The 18816-nt window shown below is 39.7% G+C and overlaps 1 protein-coding gene across 1 annotated transcript in view; it reads left to right on the top strand.

The window, feature by feature from the left end:
* The window catches only part of SLC35F1 (solute carrier family 35 member F1), a 261374-nt gene that overhangs the window by 143229 nt on the left and 99329 nt on the right, over window positions 1-18816 (top strand). Inside the window, exon 2 of the mRNA XM_084889941.1 lies at window positions 14542-14717. Coding sequence (XP_084746067.1) covers window positions 14542-14717 — 176 coding nt within the window. The remainder of the gene's footprint in view (window positions 1-14541; window positions 14718-18816) is intronic.

Raw genomic sequence — 18816 nt, 5'->3', positions numbered from 1 at the left:
CTCTCATTAAGAACATCTACTCCTACTCCTCCCTTTTTCTTCTTAAAGACTCAGAAAGCAGTTCACGAGTCTTGGTGTATTTCCACTCATATACTTTCAGTAAATATTTCCATAACTATCAAATGAGAAAATGGTTGCAGCTGTGTTCTGGGGTTGTCAACTGAACCAAAAGTGTCGGCACCAAACATAAAAAGGTACGTTAGTAAGAAAACGTGTGCCTCTCATCCCTCTCACTAATGTATCTCAGACAGCATTGGGAATGCACAGTAGGGAACACTCTGTAAGAAAACACCTTATGAAATATGCATCACAGACGCCATCATGTTCTGTTCTTCAAAGGGCCTCATTTCTCCTTCTTCAGATTGGCTATGGAACTGGAATATAAATTAGGCAATATCCGTTCATTCATGGCTAGTTAACTTTCACAGGTTCTTAACCCATTCTCAGTTGATTTTATATGTCGTTATAGAAAAATGAATAATTGTCATAAGAGTGGCTCTATTTTTCTAGACATTATTGCGCATGATCTTTATCTACTCCTTACTCATCCTTTGGCACATCATTTAAGTCTCCTTTGTAAACCTTTCTTTTTTGTACCTTCCTTGCCCTCTCAGACTTTACTTATCACTCTTCTCAAGCCAAAGAAACTATACTCCTAGCCCGTAATAAAATGCCAAGCATTTCCAAAGGAATAGGAAAAGAAGGGAGTTTAGGGAGAAAGATGTTTATTCTTGAATAACTTCTTAGCTAACCACAATAGAAGTGAACTTTTCCAAGAATGGAATAAATTGAGATATATTGTTTCATAAATTTCTACAAAGCAAATTAATTCTGATTCAAAGTTCTCTTGCTCTAAACCAGTGGCTCTCAACTTTTCTAATGCCTCGACTCTTTAATACAGTTCCTCATGTTGTCGTGACCCCCAACCATAAAGTTATTTTCGTTGCTACTTCATAACTGTAATTTTGCTACTGCTATGAATTGTAATGTAAATATCAGTGTTTTCCGATGGTCTTAGGCAACCTGCTAGCAGTTCTCAACCTGTGGGTTGGGACTCAGGGCCTCAGGCATATCAAAACACACGGGAGAATGTGTGAAACAGGTGAAGGGATTAAGGTATACAAATTGATAGTTACAGAATAGTCACAGCGATATAAACTACAGCATAGGCAATATAGTCAATAACATTCTGATTACTACATATGGTGCCAAGAGGGTACTGGGAATATTGGGGGGACACTTCATAAAGTATATGATTGCCTGATCACTATGCTGTACACCTGAAATAAAATAAAAATAATATTGAAAGTAAACTTTAATCCTATATAATAAAAGGCTAATTGCAATAGACTGAATGTTGGAACAACCAAACAACTGGTTGCTATGATGTGTACTGACCACTAGGGAGCATGCACAAAACAGATGGTGGAGCAGGTGAATGGGGGCACCAGACCAAAGCAGAGAGCCGGTCACTGTCATCAAGGAAAGCCTCTGGTGGTTACTGAAAATTCTTTGCTCCTGTGCACTGTGGTCTGCTCAGCATTTGCACCTGCTGCCGGCACCAGCCCTGCTCTCACCTGCTGCTGGCACTGGAGATGGTGCTTGTACCTGATCACTTGGCACTGTCAGTGGGTGCGAGCAGGGACAACTGTCCCCAGTGGCCCCTCAGGGTTTCTTCACCTTTCCTTGCCCCTGAAGGGAGATCAGGGCAGCAGCTGCCACTATTACCCACTTCTGTTGCCCAACCCAGTCACTCCCCACCTTCAGAGGGTGCAAGCAGGGCTGGCACCATCAGTGTGTGAGAGTGGCAGCAGTAGGAGGGACTGGGGAGGTGGGGGGAGCACAGCAGAAGGAGCCAGGTGGGGGCATGGAGGATGGACCAAAACTCACCCCACTGCAGCCTTGCAGCCCACAGTTCTTTTCAAGGTGCATGAATTTGTGCACTGAGCCTTTAGCTGAACATAAAATTAAATTAAATTAAATTAAATTAAATTAAATTAAATTAAATTAAATTAAATTATATTAAAATAAAGAAACCCATACTGGATTACCATGATGTACATTTACCAAGTCTACACTGCTCCTTAGCATCCAAAAGCTTTCTGGATTTTACACCACCCTTGGCACAGAAATCTACACAGGCTAGGAGCTTCCCTATATAGTCTGCCTAGCCAACCCGTGTAGATGTCTACACCCTTCCCCTCCCCAGAGTGACATGAGATGGTGAGTCTGGGCCCCTCTCACTTGTAGAACATACATACATCTTTCCCCAACTTGATACTTCTGTGTCCATCTCCCTCTAGCTGATGTCTGCCTTCTCTACCCATAATCTAATCCCCTCCATGGAATCAGAAACAAAGGGACATTTATTTTAGCCCTCTGTTTTACTTCCCAATTGGAACTGTTCTGATGCCAGGGAATTCCAAAGCTAAGAGGGAAAAAAATGTAGGGGAAAACACAGAACAAAACGCCTCAATAAATTATTTTACTTTCAACATAAAGTAGATCCTAGTCTCAGTCTAGTCTTTCTGAAGTTAATATAGTGTCTGTCTCACTCTAAGAAGAAATGGCCCAAGGTCAGTCTGACCTCTTGCTCATTCCAAGAGAATATATCAGCAACTAAGTCATTAAAGAAAGCCCATTCTGACATTTCTATTCATAGAATTTCATTAGGTTTATTCAAAATGTGCTTGAGAAATAATCTAATTTATCTTGCTCCAAGTAATTTAATTAGAATTCATTTAGATTCAGCAGAATGCATACATCATGTTACATGTTGCACCTTGATTCACTTTATTTTTACTTTAAATTAAAGTAAAAGATGCAGTGGAGTTATTTGCGGTATTATATCCAAATAAATCTACTTCATATATAAACTAACTGGTCCTCGGGAGCACTAAAGAAAACAAAACGTGAACATCATTATGTATGCCACTCACACTCGTTTGAATTTAATTTCTTTGGCAATATGTGTGTTGGTGAGATAGTTACTTCAGGTGTCAGTTCACTTATACTTTCAAATAGGACATCTTTTTAGCTTCTCATTTTTTAACCACACACACACACACACACACACACACACACACACAAATGGACCAATAAAGGAAAAGAAAGATATACAGACTCTTCAAATCACCTTTATAGACACTATTCAAACTTCAAAGTGCCAATCCAAAAGTAAAAGCAAGCAACAAAAACAAAAAATAAACAAGTGGGACTACATCAACAAAAAAACTTCTTCATGGTAAAGGATATAATCAAAATGAAAAAGCAACCTGCAGAATTGGATAAAATGTTTGCAAACCATACATCTGATAAAGGAGGTTAATATCCAAAATATATGAGGAACTCATACAACCCAACAACAAAACCAATCTAAAAAATGAGCAGGAGACATACAAATGGCCAACAGTGTTTAAAAAGGTGGTCAACACCACTAATCATCAGGGAAATGCAAATCAAAAGTATAATAAGATACCATTTCTTACTGTTATTCATACTGCTAGGAAACACTGTTGCAGCTTTTGCTGGGTGGGACAGTGTGCTAGGGGCAGTGTGTCAGAGATCTGAAATCACTTGCATTTGGCCAAGTCCTCCAGGAGACAAAGGAAGGAAGGTGGATTTTACGAGGTTTCCATTGCAGACATTGTAAGGGACAGTTTCCCAGCATCCTTACTGTAAAAGGGCGGACCATACTGAAGTCCCGCCTGCCTCACCCCTTCCCTCTCTGGGGAGTGGATTTCAGCTAGTCAGGTAGACCAGAGCACACCCCCTTACTTTAATAGTTTTTTTGGTTTTATTTTTCACAATGAACTCAAGTATAAGAATGGTGAGAGCACAATTTAGGCCACGAAAGTGACCCTTTTTCTCTCTCACTCTTGTTCTTAAAAATGTGTCAGTGGTTTCCTAAAACTTGAGGGCCTGAGCGTGGTTTTCAGTTGCAGCTTAAGCAGTGCCTCCACTTATGAGAGCAGGCTAACTCCTTTACCTAGAACGTGATTTTAATGAGAAGGTTTGTTTTTAGCATAAAACTCACTATTGCACTCTTGGTTTGTAATCTGCCTGTTTTTGTTTGTTAGTTTGTTATGGTTGACCTGATGTTTTTACCACAATGCTTAGTCTTGGTACCTCTTAAAAAGACGGAACATTTTGTATTTCATGAATCAACCTGGGTTGTCTTTTAACAAATTCATCAATTTAATGTTATTGTTTTCTTTTCCACCGGCCCCTTCCTGACTCAAGCCTTTCAAAATCTTCCTCAGATCGCCCTCAGGAGCTCTCCCTCCCACTGTCCTCTGTCCTCTTCCATCCTAAAGGCAGCTGAGAACTTTGGGGGATTTCTCATCTAAAGAACTCCTTCCTTTTAATCTCCTTTTCCTCTCTGGCCAGGATGAAGGAGTGGCAATAATTATTTTGTTATTGTTAGAATCATTCCTACAGTAGGAATTTCACCAGCTTGAATTTCTTCTCAGTAATTATAATATTTGATTATGGTAAATAACCCATTTTCATTTTTTACAGAAGACTTTAGCCTCCAGAATAAATATCGTCCAGCCTGCGCTGCAAAAATGTTGAGTTGTTTTCCAAGGTTATCTGTCAAGGGTACTGAAATAACTTTACTTCTTTATTGTCGGATCCTTGTATTGTAGATTGGAGCTGTCTTGTGATGCAAAGAATGATGAAGACGAATATCAGCTTAGCCTACACTAAGAGGATCCTTTTATGCCCTGAGAGCAGAGAAGTCAGATATATTAGTCTTCCAAAATTAGGCATGGCTTCCCTGCTTATTTGTCCTAAGTTTCCTGCATGTTCTTCCAATTAAAAGGTATAATTGATGATCTCAGTTGATTATGCATTTTTCAAGCAGATTTTAATTGTGTGGAGAAGTTCAGCACTTAGTAGAATCTAATTTTCCCAATTTGCTCTACTTCAAATACACTATACTTCATGCATACAAATTTGGTAAATTTGAGATAAAATAATGGAATTTGACATGGGTCTTTATTTTAAAAGAAAGTGAATATCGCCAGTCGCTTGTTGCTTTCTTTGTTTTTATTTAGTCAATAGATTTTAAAGTTAAATGTTTGCCTCCGGGGTCACTAACATAATTCAAAATGCAAAGATCAAAGCATTTTGTAATGAAAAATGCCAGTCATTTAAAAATGCATAAAGAAAGAAAACAGAAACACAGTTGACCTAAAAATATCCTTGCCTTTTTCCTGCTCTCCAAGATGTTAGCAAGTGTGAGAACTCAAATCAGAAGTTCATATTGAAAACTAAAATCTGTTAGTTTCATAATAGTTTTGTCAGGTAGAACTCCAAATATTTATTCTATCTATCTATCTATCTATCTATCTATCTATCTATCTATCTATCTATCATCTATCTACTTTCTTTCCCCAATTTCTGAAGGGCAGAACTCCATTAAAGTTTCAAAATTCTGGATAAATTTATTATTCAGAACTTGAGAAACTAAATATGGGATGCATTTAGCAATAATTTCTTTTGTTTTTTTAAATATTATAAGCAAAGCACATAGGTAGATTTAAGTAATCAATGAAAATATTGCTACCAAATGTACTAAAAGATAATAAGAACTGTTATTCTGAATATTTACCATGAACCAGGCAGTTTATACAAACTATCTCATTTAGTCCTTTTGACAGCCCTGAGAGATATACATTATTATCCCTATTTTATAGATGAGTCTGTAGAAAATGAATTTCAGCTAGTTAGTGGCAGAGTCAAGATCTAAATTCATTTTCAAAGCAAGTTCTCATTTTATGACTCCATCCTGGTTTTCTGGAGAAAGATGACAAAGGTTTTACCTTCTAAACTAATGATTAAAAATTTCATTTAAATCAGTTGTTTCCAAAATGGGAATACAAATCTTTTTTTATATATATATTTTATTTATTTTTTTACAGAGAGGAAAAGAGAGCGTTAGTTAGAAACATTGATGAGAGAGAATCATTGATCAGCTGCTTCTTGCAAACCCCCTAATGGGGCTGTGCCCACAACCAAGGTACATGCCCTTGACTGGAATTGAACCTGGGACCTTTTAGTACGCAGGCCGAAGCTCTATCCACTGAGCCAAACCGGTTTCAGCGGGAATACAAATCTTAAAAGAGAATATAAGATGATCCCTGGGATTCAGGAAGAAAATAATAGTTATTTTATATGTGAAAGAAAAAAGTATATTTATTTCTTAATGTAGAAACAATAGAAAGTTATTAAGCTTGACTAATTTTAATGTATAAGTTGACCTTGGTGCAATCTCTCAATTCGTAGTTCATATATTGATAGTTGAAACTTTATTTTTTAAGTGCTGTGTGATTTTTTTTAATTTTTCTTTTCTATTTTATTTCCCCCCTTCCTTTGTTTCTTTTTATTTTTAATAACAGCTTTATTGAGATATAATTTGCATACTATACAATTCACCCACTTAAAGTTTTTAGTATATTAGTGTTAAGTATTATACAGATATATGCAACTAATCTGCAGCCAATTTTAAAACAATTTATCACTTCAAAAAGAAACCCTATACTTTTTAGCAATCACCTTGCTATCTCTCTGTTTCCCTAGTCCTACATTAGCAACTATCTACTTCCTGTTCTGTAGATTTGCCTACGCTGGACATGCCATATAAATGGAATCATGTAATATGTGGAATCATGTATTTTGTGTCTGGCTTTTCTAGATAGTTGATTTCTCTAAGTTACATGAGGTTTTTGACAGAAGAGTGGATGTTCTGCTATCAAAGGGTTTTCACGGTAGCCGCCTGACCTCACCCAGTTTATGCGGGTCTGATTAAAGGATTTAGTGATTAGGCCATCTCAATAACTAAGCTTCACAAAGAGGATTGTTGGCTTAAAAATAATTCCTACACAGAGGCTGAGAGTCAACAATAACATGAAAATGCAGCATAAATAAATAAAAAATTTTGCTCAGTTGAAACTTCTCGTATTCTTAATCCAACCCTTCTTCATCAGCCACATTGCAAAGTAAAACAAGTGCAATGAAGTCTAATAGTATGAAACAAAAATATTAAGTAACATTTCTAATTGTCAGTAAGATGATATTATATATGAGTTTACACTTCTATTAAAGGTCTAAGTGTATGGGGTGCCTTAAGAGATTACCTGATACAGTGTTAGCAAACAATTAAAATAGTAAGCCATCATAACCTAAAGATAACATCTGCAAAATGTTTCATCATACAACCCTTTATTTAAAAAAAAAAGTTATTAAACGTAATGATCTGTATAATGGGCCTCAAATAGTTTCTAGAAATTCCTCTTCTTCTCATCACTGTGAAGAAGCTGTATTATAAAAGAAAAAAAAAAGAGATGGCAAAAAATCTTCTATTGACAGATAATGTTGAACGGTACATAGAAAGCCATGCCGAAGACTTAAAGAAGCAAGTTATTAGAAAACTGTAGCTTTGCAATGTTGGGATGAAAGTACAGGTGTAGCTGGGTGTGTTGTGAAGCTATTGAAGTTTCAGCATGTCAGACAACTATGCTGAGTGGTGTTCCTTTGTAGGAATATGACAGTTTCTTTGTCCAGTCACCTGTTAATGGACAGTTGGGATCATAACATTGGGACAAAGTGATATGACTGTTACAAATGAAGCTGCTGTGAACATCCATGTACGAAGCTTGGTGTGCATATATTGTTTCATTTCCTTGGATGCCTACTTAGGAGTGAATGGCCGGACCACTTGATAGACATATTTTTTACTTTTCAGGGACTTCCAAACTGTTTTTCTAGAGTGGATATTCTATTTTATACTTATACCAGAAGTTTCTGGGAATTTTTGCTGTTCCACGTGCAAGCAAACAAAATTCCATTTAAAACAAAATTCCATTATCTAAAACAGAAAAAGCCTCCAAAGTATGTTCTCCCTGAAACCTTCCCAGAGTTGCTCTGCCCAGTTTTAAAGACTGAAACTATCCCAACACCTTGTAGCAGTTTTGTACGGAGGTATTTTCACATCCTCTGTACAGATAGCTTCACTTACTTATGTTCCATAGCCCTTTCAGCTTCTTGGAGGCAGGGGACAAGCATTCCTTTCTCATATCCTGCACTCAGCAGGCCTTGGCAAATGCTACTGACTGGCTGTTTCTCCGTGGCTAATCCCCGAACCCACAGCGTGAGTTTGGGGATTAGCCAAACATCATTCAAGATGATGCCATAATTGCTTCCCTCTCATGCTAAAGAGTAAACATTGCTGGTAGCTCAGCTACCAAAGAGTTTAATCAAAAACACAAAAAGAATAAACTTTAAGGTCGAAGATACCAATTTTAAGGGTTGATGATTTCATACCAGCATCTTCTAAGTCTTAGGCGACCCTGCTAGCGGTTCTCAGCCCACAGGTTGAGCGACCCACCGGCTGAGAACCACTGCTGTAGAGCCTAAGACCATCGGAAAACACAGATATTTACATTACGATTCATTAACTGTAGCAGAACTATGGTTATGCATAGCAATGAAAATAATGTTATGGTTGGGGGTCAACACAACATGAGGAGCTGTATTAAAGGTCATGGCATTAGAAAGTTGAGAACCACCAATTCTAAGAGTAAGTCAGAATTCTGGAGTAGGAGGAAAGGGAAAGCTCATTATCTTGGCTTGCGTTCCCCAGGTAACAGGAGCATGTGCTGCTGCTTTACTAAGGCAGGAACCCCAGGGAGCAGGAGTGAAGAAGGAAAGGTGGGAGAGACATTACAAGGGCAGGGTACCCAACAGAGCAGGGTCCTGTGGGCAGGACCTTCTTCCGAGGGCCTGTAGAAATTGACTGCTTCTCAGAGCAGCCTGCCTAGGGAGGGAGAGGGAGAATGTGTCTGTCTGCATTGGTTTTCTAGTGCACAAGTGCAATGACTCCCCTCCACTACTTGGTTGCTAATAAGTGGGCACCAAGTATGTCCCCACAAGGTCTGGCCCTCAGTATCACCCTGCAGCCCCCAGAGTAGAAGGCACAAGGCACACAGAGTGGGCATAAGGCCCTGGCCCCCTGGGCTGTGCCCACACGATGCTGGTGTAGTCTGTGTGGAGTTGGTCATGGCAGCCACTGCTGGAGCTAGAGGGAGTGACCAGAGACCTCAGAGATAGAGGAGACCAAGAAGACCCGAAGGAGAGCATCAGAGGGATCTTACCAATTATAATATCCTTACTTTACATGAAGGAATCCAAGCCAGAGTGGGAGATGCCCACCATTGTGGAGCTTGATTAGTGGAACTCAAGAGGTGGCCTTCCCACTCCCTATTTGATGCCTTTTCTCTCGTGTGCCATTTCTATAGACTTACAACATATAGGGTCCATGGGCATTTGTGACTCATCCTTCTCACGTTAGCCCTTCAAGTGCCTCCTACACTTGGTTCCTCATAGACTCAGTGAAATACTGTTCCAGAGGGCTTCCTTGTGGACTATCTGGTTCCCTCCAAAAAACAACAGCAACAACAAAACTGGTGCCACAGAACCAGAGAACAGATAAATTCCATGAGCACAGATTCTGAGGTGAAGGAGCTCCAACAAATGTTAAACCTCTGGGGGTGTGTGTTTGCTTCTTGCCTATTAATCTTCTTACATGGAAGTCTAATTCATACTTAAATGTGATGAAACACATTTGCAGCTGAGAGCTTCAAGGAGCCAGAATCCTAACTCCTGAACACAGGAATCTTGTCATCACGTAGTAGAACGTGTTTCTCCCACGTTCAGGTGGCGGTGTTTTTAATCACAGCAGTGTGCTTTGTTCTTGATGTCTGCATATTGAATTCAGGTGCTGACTCAGGTCTGGCATGACTTGCCAGAGAACAGCTATCAGAATGAAGATGTCTCTCCAGAAACGTTGACATGTTCTAATTCAAGATGATGCCATAATTGCTCCCCTCTCATGCTAAAGAATTCCAAAGTAATATGACTATGTAGCTCTGTGTTGAAAATTCTCCTACCTTTTTAAAGGAACATATTCTTAATTCCAGGAGGGAAAAACAAGATTCAATTTATGGTTTATTTTAAATCTTCTTATTTTGAATATCTGATCTGTATAACACAGCTTTATTCACAAGAGTCTGAATTCTATTTAAGAGAACGAAGTGCTTATGGTAATGGGTATGTCTGTCTTTAGGAATACAAGCTCTGCTCTATCAGGTATTCAGCTTCTTGCAGGACTCTTTTTTTCTAGGACTCATGCATTTTTCATTGTCTAGTCGTTCTGAATTTAAAGTGGACAGGATGCCCTTCTAAACGCATAAACAAAGAAGATGAAAATGCGTATCATGATCTGCTCTCCGTTTCTGCTACTAAAATTATAGGAACTGTGCAGCCCATGTTAGAAAGCATCTGGCGTACTATTCTACATACTCCATGAATAACCAGCCGCCCACCGTGCAAAGTTTCACCCACACCATATTTAGCATCCTTTTCGCAAGATAGCACCTTACCAGGCTTGTTCAGAAATGCATCGGAAAATCGCTTATTAATCTCAGTGTCTAACTGGCAGATGGAAGACAGTGAAGATGGGGTTGTTTTTGTCATTTAGAGCCAGTGGTTTTTCAAGATAGAATAAGCAGCCATCTTTAAAATCTTCTGAGACTTCACTCTTTTTTCATTTTCATTTGTTTGCTTGTAAATGTATTCATTCATTCATCCATTCATTCATTCATTCATTCTGTATTATATATCTATCTCTTTTCCACTTAACAATCTTCAAGGTACCAGGAACATGCAAATGAATAGAATACATTTTATTCTTTTCAAGAGCTCACGAGCTGCCCAGAATGATGAGTACAAATAGAGGTGGGAAGGTACAGATGAGGAAACTTAACTCAACCTTGGGGAGCAGGGAGTGGCAAGAGAGGCTTTCAGGAGAGAATGGCCCTTAAAAAAAAAAAAAAATATATATATATATATATATATATATATATATATATATATATATATATATATAATTTTATTGATTCTTTTACAGAGAGGAAGGGAGAGAGAAATAGAGAGCTAGAAACGTCGATGAGAGAGAAACATCGACCAGCTGCCCCTTGCACACCCCCTACCGGGGATGTGCCCGCAACCAATGTACATGCCCTTGACCGGAATCGAACCTGGGACCTTTCAGTCCACAGACCAACGCTCCACCACTGAGCCAAACCGGTTTCGGCAGAGAATGGCCCTTTTAAGAGGATGAGGAGTTAGGTTAAAGGGACCACACATCTCTTTTAGTGGTTACCTAAAGAAAGAAAAGCTTAGAGAAATAGGCAATAGTAAGTGAACTGAAAAAAATCCTAAAACAGACGAGTGGTAAGGAGCACATTGTGTGAAGCAGGTCACAGAAAGGACTTGTTCTGTGTGAACAGAGAACAGAAGGGAGTCTGAGGAAAGGAAGATGATAGAGGCAGTGGGGAGGTGGGTTCACAGGGTGTCAACATCTAGTTTTACTTATAGTTTTATTCAGTTACCCATTTATTTTGCTTTGGTGCCTAGGAACTTAGGTCAGATATGCAGATTGCAACAACAGCTGCAGTCTCTAGGTCCCTACAGTTGGAAAAGGACTCATAAACTAATCTGATCAAAGCTCCCTTCCATTCCTTTCTGTTTTATAAGTCATGTTTATTAGCATGATGGGTAAAATCATAGTTTGCACCTTCTATCAAATCATAGCAGCAGCTGAATGACATGGCCACTAATTAAAAGCAGAAATTGAATGCAGCAGATCTGCTGTTTTGTTTTGGCTGAAGAAACAAGAATAGGCTGTGTTGACCTTTTGCTGAGAGGCACACATTACAGATATCTTGGTGGAAGAGTTTTCATCAGTCAGTCTGGCTGCCTTTTTTTGTCTTCATTTCCCCCCGAATATTTTTGGAAACCAGCCACTTAGACTTGGCTAGTGCTCTGTGCCCTCTGCGAGGGCAAAGTGTATGTGTTGGCTGCAGAATGACACCGGGATTGCTCTGGTACTCTTTATTCAGCCAAAACTGGTCTCTCAAAGGCTGGAGATGACTACAAATCATCTTCTTTCAGTCCTCATTCTCCCTACCCTCTAAGCAACATATAATATTACAACTGTTCCCGCCATGCAAGTATCTGTTCCCTTAGTTTCCTTGTCACCAAGAGCTATTCTGCTCTTCCCCTTAGCTTTCTAACCTCTTCTCACTCCAATGATGTACCTTTCTCCCTTGGCCGCAATCTAGAGATTCCCCAGAGATTTTTCTCTTGTCTTTCTTCTCTCTGCTGTTATCCCTTCCTTGGTGATATCCATTTCCAGGACCTTAGACATCTCTTATGTGTATTACTTCCCATATCAACCTCCTGGTTGACCTTCTCTTTCACCTTTAATCCCATAATTCTGACACTGTTGGACCATGTGGAAGATGATCTGTCAGCTCAAATTCATTATACCAAAAACACTTATTATCTCCCACTAAAACCAATTCCTTATTATGATATTTAATTTTTTTAAATTTTCAATTACAATTGACATTTAATCATATTATACTAGAGGCCCAGTGCACGAATTTGTGCATGGCTGGGGTCCCTTTGCCTGGCTGGTAATCAGGGCCAATTGTGGCCTTCTCACTCAGTCCTGATCGAGGCTGATCAGGGCCGATAAGGGTAGGGACCTCAGGAGATTGGCCGGCCACAGGAGGTTGGTTGTGTGAGTGCACTGACTACCAGGGGGTAGCTCCTGCATTGAGCATCTACCCCCTGGTGATCAGTGAGCATCATAGTGACTGGGCAACTGGTTGTTTGGTCTACCAGTCATAATGATCATATATATGTTATAGTGCTTAGTCATGGGGAGGTGTAAATATTTCTCTTTTCTGCATCCAGCACGGCTAGAGAGTGGTCTGGTTCTTGAGTAGGAGTGTGTTGGGGGGGGGGGGGGAGGAGGTTGGGGATTGAGAAAATGAAAGAAAAAGACAGACACAGAGATAGAAGGAAAAAGCTGGGACTGGGTGGGACCACTGTCCTCTGACATAGATAGGGATAGGAATAGTAACCCTGAGCCAAGACAGTGTATTTATTTTATACAGAAAAACAAAACAAAACAAAACAAAACAAAAAAAACAGGAAATTTTACTAAAGGTCAAGACAAAGGAGATTATGTGCATTCTTGGGTGGGCCCCAGTCGTATTCATTCCTAGTGCTTGACTGGATTTAAATAACAAAACCCACACCCTGGCACCTGGGCTGAAGGTCAAGCTGACAACACCCCTGCCTTTTGGCAAAGTGTGTTTCCAGGACATGGCTTTGCAATGCCACTGGAGTCAGCTGACAATAATTAAAGAAATGCCCATGAGCCTTCCCAGGCGCTCTCTACAGGGAGGGGCTATGTAACACTGCAAATCCTCTACCTAATGCTTTTTTGTTGAGAAATCCTACTCCTTGCTTATTTTACAGAGCTGTTTCTGTAAATAAACCAGGAAAGTCAGATGAGAATGAGGAGGGCAGGAGCTTGTTTTGTATTTCCAGGCTCTTCCTGTGTCAGGGCACAAAGGTTCATGTGAACATCAAGCCTTTGCAAAGTAGACCCCTTGACTTGCTCATGATCTCGCTAGAGTGGCCTCCAGGGACACTGCCTAGGAAGAAGTCCCAGAAAATATCTACAGATCTTGAAATATTTCACTACAAGTGACCACTTGGGTCATTAAATTTCCTTCATGAATAACAGTTGTAATGTGTAAGCAATTATAACCTAAGCAGAGGAGAGTGGCTAGAAGTGCTTACTAATGCTTTCTAGAGCCAATTGAGACCCCCAATTGGGGAGTGGAGAAGGTGGTCCTTCTGGATTTTCAGGGGTTTGTACAGCCTCTTCATTTCCGTGTTCCCAGATCCAATATTTCTATCTGTAAAGAAAAGTCTCTGTTAATGGTATAAGAGCCTAATGGTAAGTTTGGAATATGACCTTTCCTGGTTGGTGTTCAGATTCTCACTCAGGTTTCTGAACACTTTGTTAATTCTAAGGTGGACATCGGAATGGTGCTAACTTTTTTTAAAAATATATTTTATTGATTTTTTACAGAGAGGAAGGGAGATAGATAGAGAGCTAGAAACGTCGATGAGAGAGAAACATCGACCAGCTGCCTCTTGCACACCCCTACCAGGGATGTGCCAGCAGCCAATGTACATGCCCCTGACCGGAATCGAACCTGGGACCTTTCAGTCCGCAGACTGACGCTCTACCATTGAGCCAAACTGGTTTCGGCGAATGGTGCTAACTTTTCCCACAGGCTCTGGAGGGCAGTGGCTAGAAGCCAGGGTCATTTGGAGAGAGTTAGTCTTAGTTCCCAGGTTTACCATTCGCCACTTCTTAGGCATGCGACTGGGAGCAAATTCCTTAAGCCCTCTCAGCATTAGATCTTCCTCCTATAAAACCTCAGTAACAATTGCAACTTCCTCGTAGCATTGCTGTAATGAATTAAAAGAAATACTATAATATTTATTGCACTTAGCCCAATGAGCAGCACAAATGCTCCATAAACGTTAAATGTTGTTGAAGTGGACTTCCTGCTGATCTTTGCTGTGTTCCTTTTTCTTTTTCAGGGAGATGTTAATCTCCGTGGCTCTAGGCCAGGTGTTATCCCTCCTCATTTGTGGAATTGGCTTGACCAGCAAGTACTTGTCCGAAGATTTCCATGCCAACACACCAGTCTTCCAGAGTTTCCTCAATTACATTCTGCTCTTCTTGGTCTATACCACCACACTGGCTGTCAGACAAGGTAAGCCCGCAAATGCACAGCAAGGTAGCCATGTTTCTCTTTTACAAACATCTGGAAAAACGATGCGCCGTGACCAGATAATTGTTGCCCTCACAGCGTCATGTGATAATTCAAAACCCCATATCTCACTTTTCTATTTTACAGCCATACAGTAAATAAAGTGAATAAGTAAATCACAAAGAAGTATAAATGACATGAATTCAGTGTGAGGTGAGAAATGCATGTACAGGCAGAAATGTACAGTTGCTTACTATGTGAATTTCTGGTAAAATTCCTCCTACCCTTTTGTGAATCTAAACATAGTGCTTCTGTGGAACCCAGAACAGGCCTGGTACAGATGTCCTAAATAATGCTAGCCGTGAGAAATTCAAGGGGATTGCAGACAAATATATGTTCTTTGGGAAAGTGTCATGGGAAAGGTAAAAGTAGTAAACACAAAACAACTCTAATAATAGCAAAGTGGGGAAGAAAGAAAACTACCACAAATGGCCACGTAAGATGTTCTGTCTAAACTTAAAATAGCTAAAGCAATAAAGCAAGGCCTGCAAGAGCCAATGCAGGGAAAACATGTTAAGGGGCAACTGCAGTTTAAATCCTTAGGCTACATCTCTGGAGGACATACCGCACAGCTTTATGATTAAACCTCTGGATTTGGTGTGTATATTTTTCTCTATGACCCAGAAATAGCCAAGAACTTTTCTCCAATAGTAACTATTGGCTATAAAATGTGCATTGAAAAATAATCATTAACAACTTTGAAGGCAGTTATATACCTTAATAATAAATAAGGATATATGAATAGTTGTATGTATCAATTTTAATAGTTATACTTTAAAAATATATATATTTTTTATTAATTTCAGAGAGAGATAGTAACATCAGTGATGAGAGAGAATCATTGATTGGCTGCCTCTTGCAACCATCACCTCCCTGCCCCCGCCCCCAACTGGCGATGGAGCCTGCAACCTGGGCATGTGCCCTGACTGGGATTTGAACCATAATCTCCTGGTTCATAGGTCAACACTCAACCACTGAGCCATGCTGGTTGGGCTAATAGTCATACTTTAAAAAAAAAATTAGATTTATTGTTGAAAGGATTATTGTTGTCCTCCTTTTTCCCCCATTGACTCCCTCCACCCCGTACACCACCTCCCTCAGGCTTTTATCACACTATTGTTTATGTCCATGGGTTATGCATATATGCATATAAATTCTTTGGTTAATCTCTCCCCCCACCCCACCCCGCCTTCACTCTGAGATTTGTCAGTCTGCTTAATGCTTCTGTGTCTCTAAAGTGATGAACATAATAGTCACACTTTCTAAAAACTTTTATAAGAACTGTATATTAGTATTTAATTTTTATATTTCTTTATTTAGATTACCATCCAGAATAATATTGCTTAATTATAATGATTTGGCCACTACTAGATTTTATCTTAGAGGGAGAATATAAATGAACAAGTTGGGACTGAATTCTAGTTTGACTTTGGATTTCTTTAAAGTATTGAGGAAGCTAATTTCATTGACTTCTCAAAAATATGTGTTATTGGTGCTTGTTTTAGTTAGCTCAGTACAAGGAGTATGGATAAGAATAATAAAATGAAATTTAACACGATTTTGCAATACTTTAATTTTACCAAAAAAAATTCACATGAAAGTGGTAAATTTATCTTCTCTGTGGCTTTGAGAACCAAACATTCCAGATGAGATGGCGAATTGTAACTATTCTTTTGAGTTCTTGTTCATCTTATTTTCCAGGGGTTCAGAAATTTAACAAAAATCTGCATCAGGACAAAAGTAAAACCAAGCCATTCTATATAACAGTCACAAAAAGACACAGAAAAGCTTAGGAAACTTAATGTAGCAAAATAATGACAACAACAACAATAATAATAATACCTTCTATTGAACATTATAATATACCAGGCACTATGTATGTGAATTCCCTCTTTTATTCCTTCAATTAAAGGAAATACGTGTTATTACCCAAATATTTATAAATGAGAAAACCAAGGCTGCTCCAGTGTCTGGAACCTGCTTCAGGCTATAGAACTAGGAAGTAGAGGCCCACCCTCGGCCCACCCTGTGTGCCTGCCTGGCCCACCCTGCCCACTACTGTGGGAGGCAAGAGGAGGAAGGAGATACTTTCCAGCAAAAGGAATGGGTTTGTCTTGAATTTCAAAACTCCAATTAAGAAACCAGCCCTTGGTGCAGGGTCCAGTGAGGCACAGCAATGAAATCAGGAGGATGTGGTCGAAGACTCGGGTGAGGTGGGCAGGTGTGCAGGGAGAGGCACAGGTGGAAGGAGGCTGAGGTCTAGGAGCAGTAAGGAATTGGGGGGAGGGGGAGAGGTTCTCTTTGGAAAGATGACTGAAGAGGGCCTGAGAAAATTCTGTCTACTCCAGTCAGTGATGAAGAAAATCAACTTCCAAAGTGCTCTATCTGGACATTTTTTTCCTTTGCCTCATGTTATCACTAAATTTGCTGGCATGTCTTTATTTGGGTGTTTGCTCATAATGTTTGTTTGTTTTAATCTTCATCTTTAGAGATCTTAATAGGCTGGCAGTAAGCTAACATCTGGAAATCAGCATCGTAATTGCATTAATTTTGTGGGGGCTGCTTCAGCACTATGTTCTAGAAGCATACTAATCTCTTGCTTCTTTCACCTCAGGATTTGGGAGGGAATGAACAGCAGAGCAAAGGGAAGGTTGGAAGGTCTGGTGTGGACAGGGAGTGCTCTCATAGCAGTTTCCCCTCCTTGCCCATTGCTCCCTGACCACTCTCCACAGAGGTTTATAGATTAGGACACATAAGGGCAAGAACTCTGGAATATATCTATAAAAAAATCTCATTTTCTAATTTTTATCATACAATCTTTAAACAGTTATGAACGCAATGTGATCGATGCAAGAAGCACTGCCGAAATGGTAAGGGTGATGTGATTACAAAAGCCTTGTGGAAATTTGACCCCAAACTGTATTCTTTTTACCAAATTTGCATTGGACCAATGATCAAAGACTCTGAAGCAACACATTCCAGGAAAAGTTCGGGTGTAACTCCAGTTCAAACTGGAGTTTTTAATTTGTTCCTAATTATTCATTAGTCCCTGCAAAATTTGAGTACCATCCTCCTTAATATATATATATATATATATATATATATATATATATATATATATATATATATTTGAACAAATTTTAAATCTGTTTTCTCTTTAATTAGAGCTAGGTTTTTATTCCAGATGGTTCTAAAATTTACAAAAATCTCATCTTCATAATAAGCAACTTCAGTAATAACTTTTGTAGGAAAAAATACTTCAAAAAAGTAGTTCTATTAACACTGTCTCCACTTTGAGAATTTAGTTAGAATTTAGATAGCTGTTACTTCTTTGTATGCACAAAGTAGGTCTTCAGGAACTATAAAGAAAAGTCAGTACTCCTTCTGTGTCTTTCCTTTACTCTCACACTACTACTACTACTACTACTACTACTACTACTGCACTTATAACACTTCTGATACCAGATGTGGGGAGGTTTTCCCCACACCAAGCAATTCTGCAGCACCAGCTGGGTGTCCCTCAATTTAGCACAATTCTGACACTCTCCACCTGGAGAGAGTGAAGGGCTCAGTTCCACAAGACTGCCCCCTCACTCCAAATGCCAATTGCTTCTGACCAATGGGCTCTGTATAAATTGCAGCTTCCCAGGACCTCCTTCTTGGTTCATTTCCTAGAGCCCCTCCATAGGGAAAAGTAACTGTGGGCCAGTTTATCATGAAAGTGCATGATAAGGGTATAGATGAACACACAGATGGAGGGGGTGAATAGGGCAAGGTATGTGGGACAGGGTGTGGCGCTTCCATGCCCTGTCTGGATACACATTCTCCTAGGACCTCCACATGCACACCAACCCCAAAGTTCTCTGAACTCTGTCCTTCCAGGATTTTATAGAGGCTTCATGACATAGGTGTGATCAATCATTAGTTCTATTGCCAGGCCTCTCACCTCTCTGGGGAAACGAGGAGTAGGATTAATAATTCCAAGCTTCTAATCATGGCTTGCAGTTTCTGGTGACCTGCCCCCCTCCTCCAGGAGACCACT

The sequence above is a fragment of the Pipistrellus hanaki genome, assembly GCF_964339955.1.
Source record: "Pipistrellus hanaki genome assembly, chromosome: 7".
NCBI lineage: Eukaryota > Metazoa > Chordata > Mammalia > Chiroptera > Vespertilionidae > Pipistrellus > Pipistrellus hanaki.
Note: the sequence above shows the minus strand (reverse complement) of the source record. Positions and strands in the feature narration are given on the sequence as shown.